At 37.3% G+C, this 15,774-nt stretch overlaps 1 protein-coding gene across 1 annotated transcript; it reads right to left on the bottom strand.

The window, feature by feature from the left end:
• Positions 1-6,235: 6,235 nt before the first annotated feature.
• Positions 6,236-14,189, bottom strand: LOC107466139 (alpha-mannosidase I MNS4). The gene is made up of 17 exons (XM_016085124.3): positions 14,006-14,189; positions 13,796-13,915; positions 13,616-13,708; positions 13,440-13,526; positions 12,492-12,582; positions 11,459-11,514; positions 11,271-11,343; positions 11,080-11,189; positions 10,833-10,883; positions 10,394-10,482; positions 10,178-10,259; positions 9,978-10,091; positions 8,433-8,512; positions 8,120-8,255; positions 7,654-7,724; positions 7,319-7,565; positions 6,236-6,921 (listed from the first exon to the last, which is right to left on the bottom strand). The coding sequence occupies exons 1-17, from the start codon at positions 14,126-14,128 to the stop codon at positions 6,703-6,705; spliced, it is 1,842 nt and encodes a 613-aa protein (XP_015940610.1). The 5' UTR covers positions 14,129-14,189; the 3' UTR covers positions 6,236-6,702.
• Between the last annotated feature and the right edge of the window lie 1,585 nt (positions 14,190-15,774).

Genomic DNA, 15,774 nt, shown 5'->3' with positions numbered 1-15,774 from the left:
CACGCATCATGGATTGGAAAAAGAGATGAGTTGGTTGTTTGAGTAATGGCGAGTTTAGATAGGATATCAGCTCGGCTATTATTCTCCCGAGGTATATATTGAATTTTGCACTTATAAAATTATGAAAGTAATGTTTGAACAGTTGCAAGGTATTTGGATAATAAAGGATCCTTTACTTGGTATAAATCATTTACCTGTTGTACGACGAGCAAGGAATCACAATACACCTTGAGTTCGGCAATGTTTAGATCGGTGGCGAGTTTGAGGCCGGTGATAAAAGCTTTGTACTCACTTTGATTGTTACTTGACTTGAAGGAAAAGTATAGGTATTGTTCGATGACGTTACCATTTCCGTCTTCATGTATGATTCCAGCTCGACACCCTTGTGGATTAGAAGAACCATTTACATATAAAGATCATTGGGTTGAGTCTTTAGTTGTGTCTAGGACTATGAATTCGGCAATGAAGTCTGCCAAATATTGAGATTTGATTGGCCCTCATCCTTGATACCGGATATCAAACTCAGAGAGCTCAATCCACCATTTGACAAGTCAGCCTGCTAATTCTGGCATTTAAAGCACTTGCCGTAAAGGTTGATCTGTCCGAACATATATTACATGGCTTTGAAAATATGGCCGAAGTCTTCGTGCCCAAAATATCAGAGACAAAGCCAGCTTCTTGATCTTCGAATAGCAAAGTTTGGCATTTTGTAGGGACTTACTGATGAAATAGATCGGCAGCTGTTGTTTTCACCTTTCTGCAATAAGAACAGAGCTTATGCCCAGTCAGTGATAGATAAATATAGATAAAGCGGTTTCCCTTGAAGGAGTTTTTGTAAAACAGGTGGTTTTGAAATAGTTTCTTTTATGGTTGTGAAAACTTATTCACATTCACCAGTCCAATGAAAAGCCTTTTTCTTTTTTAATGTTTGGAAACAATAGAAAGATTTAAACGCTAGACAAGGGAGGAATCTAGAGAGAACGGCAAGTCTCCCTGTCCGTTGTTGGACTTCTTTGATGGTTTGTGGGCTCGTCATCTCCAAATCAGCTCGGTATTTTTTAGGATTTGCCTCGATTCCTTGGTTGGTAAGCACAAAGCCGAGGAACTTGCCACTTTGTACACCAAATGCACACTTCTCGGGGTTTTACTGCATGTTATATTTTCGAATTTGGGGAATATTTCTGCGACGTCATCGAGGTGATTATCGCCGAGCTTTGTTTTGGCGACCATATCATCTACATAGACTTCGATGTTTCTGCTGATCTGTTGGGCGAATACCTTGTCCATAAGGTGTTGATATGTTGCACCTGCATTCTTAAGACCAAATGGCATAACTTTATAACAGTAATTTCCATATTCAATAATAAAAGCAGTCTTACTCTGACCGGATGGATGCATTAGGATCTGGTTGTAACTAGAGTATGCATCCATGAAGCTCAGTTTTTCATAACCTGAAGTATTGTCGACTAAACAGCCAATAGATGGCAAGGGATAAGATCCTTTTGGGCATGCTTTATTGAGATCGGTGAAATCAACACACATGCGCCATTTACCGTTACGTTTCTTAACCATGATGACATTTGCCAACCATGTCGTGAATCTAATTTCCTGAATGAAGCCGGCATTGATTAGCTTCCTGGTTTCTTCCAGAGAGGCTTGTTTTCATTCATGGCCGATGTTTCTCTTCTTCTGTGCTATAGGTTGGACAGACGAGTCCAATGCCAGCTTATGGGATATAATGGACGGGTCAATGCCGGGCATGTCAGCTGGGGTCCAAGCAAATAAGTCTGCATTTTTTTGTAGGAAAGCTTGGAATAAGGTCTTCTCTTCCGAGCTTAATATGGATCCCACATAAGTAAATTTGTCCGTGCTATATGCAAAATAAATTTTTTGTAAGTCCTCCGTTGGGATTGGTCGCTCGAGAGCGTCCACCCTTGGATCAAGGTCGGCCAAGACTGGGAGTTAGTCCTAATTGCTGATGCTGTGTACATGTGCTTGGATACTTCGGTTAGGTCTTTTAAAACTGTTGTTGTAACATTGTTTGGCTTCACGAGCATCACTATGAATAGTTGCAATTATATCATCCTGCAAAGGGAACTTAACACAGAGATGACTTGTAGAGACAATAGCGCCAAACCTATTTAGAAATGGTCGGCCAAGTATCAATTTGTAAGGGCTGAAACAATCAACTACTAAGTATTGAATATCCGAAGTTTTTGATAAGGGAACCTTACCGAGTGTGGTTTGCAACCACACAGATCCTAAAACTGGGACCCTTTCACCTGAAAAGCCGACCAGGTTTCCAGTGGAAGGTTGTAGCATGTTGTTACTTAACTTCATCTTTTGGAATGTGGATTAGAAAAGAACGTCGGCACTGCTCCCTGGGTCTAGTAGTACTTTTTTAACCAGGAGATCTTCGAACTGGATAGAGATCACAACAAGGTCATCAAGATTTGTCATGGTGGTATTGAAGTCGGAGGCTTGGAATGTCATCTGAGGATAAGGTGAAGGCATCTAAGGATGAGTTTGACTGGCTTCTATTAACAACATAGCTCGGTAAGAACGTTTCCTTGCCGAGCTTGTGGCGCCTCCACCTACAAAACCTCTAGAAATACAGTTAATGATACCTCTTGGTTGGTCCGGATAACTTGTGGTCGGCCGTTCTTTATCTAGGCTGTTCTGTATTGCCGAGCTATGGTCACCAGAAGGAGGGGCATGTCGTTGTATATGCCCACCGATATATTTTTCGAGATGACCTTGCCGAGCTAGTCGCTCTAAAAGGTCCTTGGCGATGACACACTCGTCGGTGGTGTGTCCATGCTTCTGGCAAAAGGTACAATACTTTGATTTGTCTGCACCCTTGGAATTTGGGTAGTTCTCGGCCTTTCGTGGTGACTTGATTAATTTGGAATTCATGATCTCTTTGATAATGTCATCGCGCTTGGTATTGAACTGAGTATATGATTCATAACGGGGAGTTGGCTTGAAAATTTTCTTGTTATCACGTGCTTTATCGTCTTCTTTATACTGGGGTCTTTTTGTTTTTTGAGCTTGTCAGAGTTCTTCAATGTCAATATGCCCTTTCGCCTTTTCTCGGAACTCGGCCATAATTTTTGGTTTGGTAAAAGTAATAGCTTCCTGGAATTTTTCTGGTCGGAGTCCGCTTTTGATGGCGTGCAATTCCACTTCAGGGTGGAGATCTGGTATACTCATAGCCACCTGTGTGAAGCGCGTCATGTAATCTTTTAGGCTTTCATGCTGGGCTTGTTTGACTGTGTTCAAGTAATCAGAATCATGCTGGAAGATAGCTGATCCGACAAAATGCTCCTCGAATAGCTTTGACAGGTCTCGAAAACGAGAAATAGAATCTACAGGCAAAAAACAAAACCCATCAAGTGCAGGACCGTCTAAATAAGATGGAAAATAACGACGTAAAATTTTATCAGATGCACCGTTTACTATCATTATGGATGTGAACTTTATGATAATTTCTTTGGATCGCCTAACCCGTCGTATGGGGTTAAGGTAGTTGGCAGGGTGAACCTTCTGGGCAGCACAAAGTTCATCACTTCAGCAGTGAATGGTCTAGGCGAGCTATTTGTCTCGCCTTCTTCATTTTTTGGCCGAGCTTCTTCATTGTGTTCAGGTTGGGCTTCTTCATGCCGAGCAGTTTCGGAGACGTGTGTCGGTCTAGATTGATGCTCGGCTTCTTCTGTTCGCTCTTGTCGATCATTGTTATTTTTAATCTGAGCATTATTTAACTCGGCAATCTGATCTGCCATTCGCTAATTCTCCTCTACCATGTGCTGGTTAGCTTGTTGCAACTCAATTACCATCTGAAGAAGTTTGGCTGCTGTAGTTGGGAGTTGATCAGCCATGGTCGAAGGTGAAAATGTTTGGGCCGGTTAACAAAGAAAATATTATGTCTTCGACCCCACAGTGGACGCCAATTGTTCTTGTATGATGAGTACCTTAAGGGAAACTCGGCCTATAGGAATCGACACCGAGTTGTTTCCTTTAACGCCGATTTATGAACTTCTGAAAGTCCAAGCTTTCTCCCTGAGAAAATGTCCAATTGCGGAGAGTATGAACGAGGGGGTGAGTGTACCTACAAAAGCACTCTGATGCTTAAGTTAGTATTGAGAATTTAATGTGTGTTTTAAAGATGAAATATCATACCTTTATAAGTGGAGTAGAATAGGTCGGTTACGCTTTCGTTGGTCATCTACATTGAAGAATTGTTATTAGAATTTAGTAGGTGACATCACTAGGTCGGACATTTTATTTTAGGAGGTAATTCGTTGAGCCAAAATATAACGTTTTATGCCAAATTATAGTTCATAATGCTGAATTATAGTGTATGATGCCAAGTTATGACATCTGATTTGTAATGGACATATCAAATATCATAATTGTATATATATGTGAAACGAAATACAATAAGAATGCCATCTTTATAATAAATAAAATAAAATGAATAAAAAAGAAGACACAAACACACAGGGTTAATATTTTGTATCCTAAAGAGGGGACACAAAAAAAACGTACTAAAGCTTCAAGCCTTTATTTTCTTTGGGGTTCGTCCGAATCTTCAAAACTTGATCTTCAACTTTTTTTCCTTCCTCTAATGGATATTGTCGACAATAATATTCATAGGAAAAGAACCAAAATTTATTTATTTTCCACGGGCAAGAAAATTCTCGCAACTTTCTCATTGAAACTATTGAAACCCTTAAAACCCGGGCTATGTGTAAATTCTCCTATCAGGTCTCTCATAATTGAAAAATCAGGCATTGACTTGCATCTATTATTTATTATTTATGCTGGATTGGAGAATACAGTGAAAAATAAAAAATGTGATAAGAGCAACCCAAGAGTATGGAGTTTAGAAACTAAGCTTGATTATCGAAATGGTTAATCACACATTAAGCACAAGGAATAAGTTGAGTTTGCTTATATACCAAATAATCTCCTAACTAACTTAGTTAACATAACTATTTAATACATTAATTGTTAGTTGATTAACCTATCAACTAATTGCTACATACTCTCTTAGCTGTCAAGCCTGTCATGACAGCTTTTGCCTTTCAGGGTGTGATTATTGTTAGTGAACAAGTTGCTTTGGCTGCAACTACTTGAGGCTGCAGCTGGATCAAATTGATCAAGTAACATAATAATTCTAATCATCCATATCCAAAACTACATGTAACGAAAGGGATATAAAGGACAAATTATTAGTGTCGCATGTTTCTGGCTTTGCCCTTGAGCACAGCGAGAAGTGAGTGCATTGGATTAATAAGTGATAATCTATCTAGCAATCCATCATTTTTTTAATTAAATATGTAATAGTGATGAATATGAAATTATTAGGGTAATTTACATAAACAAATCAAATAAATCACAATATTACACAATTATTCTAAAATAAAAAAACTTACATGTATGTTCGGTTTTGAGAACAAATTTATGTAAATCGAAACTATTTAAATTCGATTTATATTCACTCTATATAAATCAAATCAATTGAATTCGATTTAGCATAGTAGTAATAAATTAAATTGAATAGATTCTTCGGACACGCTTGGATACACCTAAATACCATCACGTGTCCAATCTTATTCTTAACATATATTCTTAAATAAATTTAGATATAGTATATATTATTATTTATTAAAACATAAAATATTTTAAATACTTGATATAATTAAAATAAAACATTAAAAATTATTAAAAAAATTTAATTTATATTTTAATATCAATAAAATATCAAAATATTATTATAATTTATCTAAAAAATACTTTATATTTTATATATATACATGTCCCTGTGTCATATAAGATTTTAAATTTTGCGTATCGACGTGTTCTGTATCGTGTCGTGTCCCGTATCCGTGCATCCTAGATTTTAAGTGTCTGTTCTATTGTCTCCATCATATTCTATCATGTCCACAGAAACAAACACGGTTCTAAATAATAGGAAAATCTTCTAAACTAAATTCCATGTAAATTCACTAAAATCTCTAAATTCAGAAAAAGTGGAATTGTTAACATTATCAGCAAGAACATCAACAGAAAATGGTAAACAAGGAAAGGGGAAAACGGACTATAACCATTTTTTACTTAACATTCTGAATCACGTTATGCTTTATTTAGCACAAGTGATTCTCCCTTCAGCTAAAATTGCTCTATATAGCAAGCTTTGGATGATCACTTCCCCTAAAAGAAATCATACAAGTGAGTAAAACGGACAAAGTTTTTCCACAGCATATGTCATTTGAAATTAAGATACCCTACATATGTACACAGAGTCACTGATTAGACCTGTATGACTGTGTGTGTTACAGAAAACACGGGAAACAATGATACAACAAAAGAAATTAAAATTACACTCGCGAATGATGACTATGGGGCAGATACTATGTTTCAGGCTATGGTAGTGCAACATAAGAAATACTTCTGAGGGGTCAGTTTTTACCATAATCCAAATCTATTAGCTCCTTACTCACTGTATCAACAGATGCCGAAATTATCAAACCAATGTATAATGGAACCAACAAAACCCAGCCTTGAAGTTTAAGAAGTGTTGCAAAAGATATCATTTCACATCAATCCTCTTGCATAATTGAGATCTTATAATTCTTTAAGGGTGCTGGGAAGCATCCTCTGGGATTCTTGGTCTCCAGAGATCTTCCATAGACTTCATCAAGTAACATCTGATTTGTAGGTCTGATTATCGTTATGATCATTGCTATAATCAGTTAATGCATGGTCAAAATTTGGCTCAGTGAGAACCACCACTGAGTGGCTTTGTTCATGAGTTGGTTCTTTCGGCTTTGCAGTTTCATGAGCATGATGTTCTTCAGTTGGATACACATATGATATACCAAACTTCTGTCCATGAGTTAGTCCTGGGCAGACACCCTGCACAATGATAACAAAACATGACAAATTGTTGCAATTGGAATTGTAAAATACTAGTAGTTACAGGCACTTCATGTCTAGGGTTAAGGATAAAAAATTCAGTAAGGGATCGTGTAAAAAGATTGTGTACAAAAGTATTCGTGGGTTTAGAAAATGTGACCAAACAGGCAGTTTTTCTTGCTCCAAAGGCCTTATATGGTAAAAGATACAATAATTCTTGATACCGGTTTCTGTGGAGTGTTGAATCTGTATTTATTCTTAAACATATCAATCATTCACTGGCATTAGAAACGGTCCTGTCCGCAACCGCAAGTAGTACTGAGCAGGAGTAACCGAACAATGTGAAAAGAGGGGAAAGTACGGATTTAGAACAGATCAAAGAAAGAGTACTAAGTACCTTGATCAAACCTGTAATGGCAGTTGGATCAAAAGTTGGTAAGTCTGATGAATACCTAGCTTTAGTCCAACCTGCATGAAATCTACTATTGTTGGATTCTTGCTTATCATTGTCAGACTCTGAGACACGATAGCTTTGTCTCAAATCTTCACTTCTACAATAAGCCCCATGGTATAAGCAATGTTCTCTCACTAGGGAGATTTGAGGAGTTGCAGGCAGCAAATGCCCTTCAGTGCTAAATACATACCTGTTTTCACAGGTTGGAAACAAAGATAACTTAATTTCATTGTAAAATGTAGGGCCTCTGAATTGTAAATGCAGAAAAGTTCCCTCACTTGTATGGCCCGTTTTCCACGAGATTATCAGGACCCACAGCCAAATCAAATAGAAGCCATAGATACTTGACCTATTTGGAACAAAGGTTATTAGTTGCAATTCTCTCAAAACATAAATAAATAAATACAATAAAATAAAATAAAAGGAAGAAAAAAAAGACAAACGTGAAAAGCAAGACAGATGAGGGGAATAGTCATAGTTTATAAAGGGATGAAACAGATAAATTCATTTTCAAACAAAATAGACCCGTTCCTTGACATCAAAGCCTCAACTGAAGGGTAGGCCTTTTTTCCAGATTTTGTGAAGGATTCCAACTGGAGCCAAATAAAGGTGGATTTACCTCAGTTGACAATCATCTTCAATTAACACAACTAAAAGTAGACCTTCACTTCTGTTATTTGGCTTAAAAAACTTTTAAGAGGACAAAATTGCTCTCAAATTAACTCATGTCGGATTTGTTCTTACTGTCTCAGCTAGGAAGAAGCTCTCCATGTGATCATCCTGGTTGTGATGCTCAACATCTGAAATGTGACAATATCCACAAGGACATCGAGTCCCATACTGTAAACTAGCAATCATGTCTCGCCCAGCATCAAGATATCTACATAGGATGAAGTTTTCAAGCCATACAGAAAATTAGACAGGCAACAACTCATCAGTAACTAACAATGTACACAGATAGTGCTATAAGTACTCATATTACCATGTCTAGAAAAGCATGTATAAGAAGCTAAATTTTAAAATGATAGCGTGAACTATAAGCAAGATATAAGCAGACCTAGGATCTCTGGTAGCTTTGTACAGCCAATAAGTACTCTCTATCAGCTCAGGCCGTAAAGGGTAACTCTTCTGCCCATGCTGAAATACGAAATGAAAAAAAATTATAAACAGCTCATGATAGTATAAGTCAAACAAAAATTTCCTTAAAAGCATTTTAAGGCATTCATCTATTTGCAATGGGCATGATTAGGTAAAATTAAGTCGTGATGATAGCCATGAACTGCAAGGTGATGAAGCTAGACTTGAAAAGGCTTATAACAGTGTTTATTGAGGATGTCTCTTTCAGGTGTTGATGGGTTTTGATCAGAGGTGGATTTCATCCTGTTTATCCCAGATCTGCGGTGTTGGTGAACCTACTAAGATGTTCCAAAGCGGCAGAGGGAAGAGATTGGGGTGATCATCCTATTAAAAACAGATACTCAACGAATCAGTTAGGCTCAGAACCATTGGGGGAACCATACCCAATTGTCTTACTAGTAAAGCTAAGGAAGCCAGCACACTCTTTTATTTAAGAGCTACTCTAAAAAAGATTGAGATATTGTGAGCTTGTCGTGGGCACTCATGGACGTTGCACATGATGGGCCTCCGTGAAACCTAAAGTCTAAATTCTGAAATCGCGCTGGGCATATTTTAGTATACCTTTTTTATTCCAGAAGCTGCGGAATGCCTGATCATAATACAAGTAAATGGTTAAAGCATTGAATCCAAAACATATGCTATAGTAACAATTCTTGCCCATGTGGTATATGTAGGATCAAAGAACATAGCCATACAGCTAGGTAGTGCTTGAACCAAGACAGATATCTGCAATTTTGGTGGAGGGGATAGAGACCACATAACCTCTGACACAAACTGAATGGCTAACTCAATATTTCATATTGTAACAGCAGCTTACATTGCTTGATGACATAACACAGAACACAAAATTGTTACATCCATCTTGAATAAAACAACTCTACTTCCGATTAGTTTCAAAATCACAACTGTTGCACAGTCCTATATCTCACACAGCACTTTCTCTTATATGGTGTTTAAATTCTATTTCAAAAGGATATGCCACTCATTCTTGCATTATACGGAAGTTACAAACCATTACTTAAACGGAGCATTCTATTTGGACACCCATTAATCATTGGATATTGTTTATCTGTGTATAACTTTTATATGATTCGTTCTAATCTGTGGGAACTGTACATTAAGCAATTTATTATTGCTTCGGTTTCTCAAAGCTTCCCTCTGTAATTCCCTTTGAACTCACTGTGGGATAGAATTTTGTTCGTTGTCTCTTTACAATTCAGCTTGCACTGTTTCAAGAGTGTCATTTTCAGACATTGTCTGATGCTGGGCCTTCTTGCTGCATTCAATTTTTAATTTTCCGTTGCATCCCAGTTCTCCTGTTTGGATCTTATTAACTTCTTAGATGTAGTTGCCCTATTTTCTATCTGATCGTATCTCCCCCAAGTAACCAGCTCATTTAAGAGGAGAAAACTAAATAAGATTCACCAGATTACTAATTACTCTCAGCTGTTAGGAATAAACATACCTGAACAGTGAGACTAGCAAGATTAAAACCTTCAGGGGTAAAACCATATCTTCTCCAGACACTCAAGAAGGCAGCATGAGTTCGAATCGCAGGATCAATATCACCAGCTAAAACCTTGCAAAAATACATGTTTTGCTTAGCCCTAGCTATAATATTACTACTTATCCATATTCAACAAGAAGCAACAAAAAAAGAGAAACCTGAAGGCCAGGCCAGAATGCCTGGAGACTGTTAAACAGCGGCCATACTATAGCAGCAGAGTCCATATTCACTTCTACATACCTATGAAAATAAAGAAAAATCCAAGTTTCATAATAAAAATACATTTGAAATAAACACACCGATGATTTTTGAAAAGAAATCTACAAACAAGTAGTCAAGTTTACAGGGTGGCATACATAGCCACAAGCTTTTACCAAGGATCATGGTAAAGATAATGCATGGCAGCAGCATAAGCTTCCTGGAATATATACAAGTATTCCTCATCTCCAAATAATAAATAAGCCTGAAATGTCATGCATGGAAGACAAATCAGAGAACCTAAAATAATACTAATTAACAAAGCAAAGCCCAAAATATAGAGAAAATTACAATACAAAGAACTCTTGGTAAAAATATTTCAACTGGTTAATAATGTTAAAAATTGATTAATCTAACACTGGCACAGATCCACAAAAGGACTCATTATCACACAAAATGTGAGCAAAACTTCTTTAGCAACGTGAATATTTTGGTTTATTGATGTGCATTAAGATAACTATAAGGAACAACAGTTCTTTTGCACAGAAACAGATATTAGTCATTTTAGTGCAAATTGCTCATAGAGGCTTCACCATGTCAACTTCGGCTACTAACCTTCAATAGATACTCATAGAAGGAATCAATACTAGTCCCTATTCCTGCATCCTGCAAAATGGCAAAGAGACAGCTGTAATAATTGTTGAAATCCACATGTAGGAAAATTGCATATCCTAACAAGTTTAATATATTCTGGTGTAGAAAAGACACTGGGACAACAGAGCAACAGCAATTAGAGAAGTATTGGGAGAAGTCCTTAGAAATCTTAATGATCTAACTTATAACAAATGAATTTACTATATACCTTCTGTGTCCATTCACCTGTAAAAACATTAATATGAGCACCAACCAGATTAAGCTTTGAACGCCGTGCCCAAAGTCCACGCACTGCATTCTTGGTTACTTGTTCAAAAACTGCACGTCAAAAAATCACATGCAAGGACTATGAGTAACATCCTTCATTAACAACGATCTGAGGAAAAACAGTATGCTTACTAGGATCATTTATCAAGCGGCTTAGAACTCCAAATTCAAGAGTCAAGGTTCCACCACCAGCTGTAGAAGTTATCTAAGCACAGAACAACAGATTTTTAGCACAACATAAAAACACACAATAGGCACTCTATAGAATACCTAAATATTCTGTGACACAAGAAAAAAGGGAGCAAAGGTTACATCATTACCTTGCTTTCATGTTTATCAACTCCATGTAACAAATTTACAGATCCAAAAGGAATTCCTGAAACACAAAACGGCATAGAACAGTCAATATATGATGTACTATACAACAACAACGAAGTCTTGTCCCACTAGCCACTAGATGGGGTTGGCATAAGGATCATACAATATCATTGCCCCTTGTCATGAACCATATCTGAACTCAACCTATTTACGCTTAAATATCTTATGATCTACTTATTCAGAGTCTTCTTAGGTCTGCCTCTACCCCATACCACCAAACTATCTCCTATTTGATCTACCCTCCTGACCAAATGCTTTTTTGTTCCCCCTCCCAACATTTGGAAACCACCTATGGCAAAATTCCATCAACTTTTCAACAATAAGTTTCACTCCCAATTTTTCTCTCATGTCCATTCCTTACTATGTACTACAAATTCAATAAAACAGCATCCTCTTCCAGCTAAGCTGAAAATATGCGGAAGTTTGCATCAATCTAAGCAAATAACTACAAATGGTGTTTTCGAGGGAATGTTCCTTGGTTCCTATTATCTTAGATTCTTTGGAGCTTATATCCAGTATGTTGTATGTAAACATACAAAGAGATCTGCTTGTTATTTAGATGGGTGTGGCTGTTGAATGTTTAAGCAAAACAATAATGGCCAAAATTTTGAAAGCATGTAGTTTATGTCATTCGTTGGTGCATTATGGTTGAATTTGAAGCAGAATGCAAGCATCTTTAAGGGATATGATTATGACTATGTTCTTAGCATTTTTTGGTGTTCTGACCATGGCTTGTTTCAAGGGAGTTGAGCTCTCTGATTTGCATAGAGAATGTATAGCAGTGCATGTGTTGTCAAGACCTGATGTTACTATGGTGATAAAAATAAAATAGAAGAGATATGCTGATGTTTCTTTTTATTTCAAATAAAAAAAGGTGCAAATAATATAATCCTTTCACTAAAGGAGACAGACTATTTTCAGAGTAAAACCACTAAAAGATAATTGCAGTGAAGTATGCACAGAGTAATACCATACCTGTCGGAGTATCAAAAGCTGGTAACAGCCTCCTGCCTAGATCTTCAGCTAAGTTCAGTAACTGATTATCATATGAAGGAACTCTCATGCCCTACACAGTGAATGTAAAGATAATTCGAAAAGGACCTCAGAACTATGGTGTACAGATTTTGTAGCTGAAATGAAATACCAAATCAGTACACCATGATTACATAAATACTACAATTGAAAACAATGAAAACCTTGTCTTACTAAGTGGAACCAGTGACATGGATTAAAAAACACCGTATTGTTTACAACATTGTCATTAAAATATCTTACAGTAGTTCAACCCATGATTTTCTATGTCTTACTTTACCTCTAGGAGTCAGGACTCTGTCATTTGATTCATTCTCCTTACTAGGGATATCTATGCACCATCTCCATGATATCTAAATCACCTAAGGCAAAATTCTACAACCTTCTCTATAATAAGCATTACCCCAACTATCGTTTAATTCCTCATTCCTTATCCTATTTGTTTATATATCCATCATCCATCATAGCATCCTTATCTCTGTTTTTCACCATTTTTGCAAGACTTTATAACTCCAAAATGTAGTCCCATATACTATTGTTGGTCTTATATGTGTGCAGTAAACTTTATCCTTGAGCTGTAATGATACATTTTTATTCAAAATAATAGCTGAAGCACCATTCCACTTCGACCACCTAGATTGAATCCTTTTGTTATGCTTGCTTCTATTTCTCCATCAGTTTGGATAAACAAACTGAGATACATCTTACCTTTACTTATACTAAAACCTTCATCATTTACCAATAAACTCTTATGCTGGACTCATAAAAAAGTAAACAAATAACCACAAAGTCAATGCTGAACTACCTAGATCCTAATATAAATTGTTAGAATCACTAGACTATTATCAAAATACAAAAATGCAGGTATGTAATAATGTATATAACAGATACCGTAGCGTAATCACTGGCTATAAGATGAGCCGAAAGCAATCCTCCAAGAACTCTGATTGTCGTCTCAAACAAAGAAACAGTTTTGTTCTGTAACCGACCAAAAAGTAATTAAATTCATCCTTAACTCCAAATTGAGTACAGAAACTTGAAATTCAGCTGCTTAGCCATTCACTCACAATATCAAAGCGAATATTTTTACCAATCCATTCAACGGAAGCGGCAAAGCGGTCACGGTCACCGAGTAGAGCCAAAGTGTCCAAAGAATCAATCTAATAGCACCAATCACAATTATCCTCAAAATTATCTTATAATTAATGAATGGATTAATTAATTTTGGTGATTATACTTATACTCGCCAAAGTTAAGGCGTAGCCACCGAGTGTATCTTCTCCGGCGCAGGACATAGGGCGCAATTCGTCGAGAGGGAAAGCGTTGTCCATGTATCCATTGAAGGCGTGATAGAACATTTCACAAACCTGCGAAATTCGATTTCAAATTTTCAATTCAATTTTCATTGCAAGATGAAAGTAGGTAGGTAGGTTGGTAGTGAGTGAAAGAGTGGGTACCTCATCTCTGAGAAGTTTGGCTTCGTCGGGAGTAACGGAATCGGCTAGAGTCAAATCTGGATGTAGAGAATGAAAGAAGAGTAATAGAAATATCAAGCCAAGTTTTCTCCCAGCTGCTTCCATTTCCTTTCAACCAGATAGCGGGGATGCTACAATACTCTCATCAGTTCTTTTCTTTTTCTTCGTATTTCGCATTTCTTTCTCTTTCTTTTGCTTTTTTCCTTTTTTTTTTTCCATTAGATTTGGACCACACAGCTTTTGCTGAACCTTGGCCCAAACCATGTAGCGAGGCCCAATAAAAACAAAAAAACAAGTGTGGTTCTGTCATAACTCGTAAGTGGTTATAGTTTCAGGAGAAAAAAATGATTCTGTGATGAAGAAGTTGGGGATCCAAGAAACACAGGCAACAAGGATAACCTTATAAATGGCTGATAAGTTTTTGAGGCAGGCATATGGGCTAGTGAATAACGTATTGGTCAAGGTTGGAGACCTTTTCCTCCCTACAGATTTTGTGATACATGACATGGGAGAGGAAATAGATGACTTCATCATCCTAGGAAGGCCATTCCTGACCACCGAAAGAGCCCTCATTGGTGTTGAGAGAGCTGAAATGGTGCTCAGGTTGCATGAGGACTGGATAGTTTTCAAGGTTTTTAAACCTCCACCACTATCTGACAAAGGAAGTACTTGCATGCCACTACACAAGTCTCCTCCTTTGGTGGAACCAATACTATTTCCCTTGACATCAAACCTAAGTTTAGTGTTGGGTGTGCGTTGTCTACTAAGGAAAGAGACCCCAAGAAGAAAGTACCTAAGGGCTGGCAGAATAAGAAGATTCCCACTAAGGACTTCTCACTTGGGATGAGAGTGGTATTTACTAGAAGGCCAGTCATACGACATACTGTGAATAGGATCCTATCTCTGGAACATGTTGAGCTAATTCATGAGATCATAGAAAAGAAGTTCACATTGAGGGGTGAGGATTTAAGCCTCTATGACTATTTTCCTCCTTAAAGGAGCTGACAATCAAGCTAGTGACGTTAAAGAAGCGCTTGTTGGGAGACAACCCAACGAGGAGTATCCTTTAGTTTAGTTCAGTTTTATTTCATTTTATTTTTCATTGATCTTCAAAGTTTTCCTAGGTTTTCTAATGTTTGTGATCATGTACAACGCTTAGAACAGGGACAAAAAGATTCAAACAGAACACCCTGGAATAGAAAACATTTGGGCGCTAAACGGCGTTTAGCGCCAGAAGAAGAGCAAAGGATCTGGCGTTAAATGCTAGGAGGGCGTTTAATGCCAGAAGAGGATCATGAAGCATGGGCGTTTAACGCCCAAAATGGGCGTTCTTATCCAAATTCTACCCCCTTGGGCGTTTCACGCCCATAATGAGCGTTTAACGCCACCAAGTGCTCATCCAAAAATAAATGAGAGTTTTGTAGTTAAATTCTTCTTCCCCTTCTATCACTCTTATCTTCTTTTGCATTATTTTTACTCATCTGTGTACTTTTAATGTCCCTTCCTGTTTTCATTTTTTTTCTTGGGGACAAACAAACTTTTAAGTTTGGTGTTGCAGAGTGAGCTCTCAGTTTATATTATCATCAATGGCACCAAAGAGAGGTGAATCATCTTCATGAAAGAGCATAGCTTGAGAAAGGAGCAGCAACCGTTATAACTGAGGTGGTTGAATTTCATTATCCCTTGCCTTATCTTATCTTTTGTTCTTCCAGTATTTTTAGCTTAATTCCTGTTTTCTATTCTAGCTTTTG

The sequence above is a fragment of the Arachis duranensis genome, chromosome 9 (genome assembly GCF_000817695.3).
Source record: "Arachis duranensis cultivar V14167 chromosome 9, aradu.V14167.gnm2.J7QH, whole genome shotgun sequence".
NCBI lineage: Eukaryota > Viridiplantae > Streptophyta > Magnoliopsida > Fabales > Fabaceae > Arachis > Arachis duranensis.
This window is presented reverse-complemented; position numbering and strand designations above follow the sequence as displayed.

Coding starts and splice junctions, on each gene's coding strand:
- LOC107466139 (XM_016085124.3), bottom strand. CDS start 14,128: ATGGAAGCAGCTGGGAGAAAACTTGGCTTGATATTTCTATTACTCTTC. Junction 8,513..9,977: donor TTGCTAGTCTCACTGTTCAG/GTATGTTTATTC, acceptor TTCGTATTTCAG/CATGGGCAGAAGAGTTACCC. Junction 7,566..7,653: donor GTGGAAAACGGGCCATACAA/GTGAGGGAACTT, acceptor CTGTGAAAACAG/GTATGTATTTAGCACTGAAG.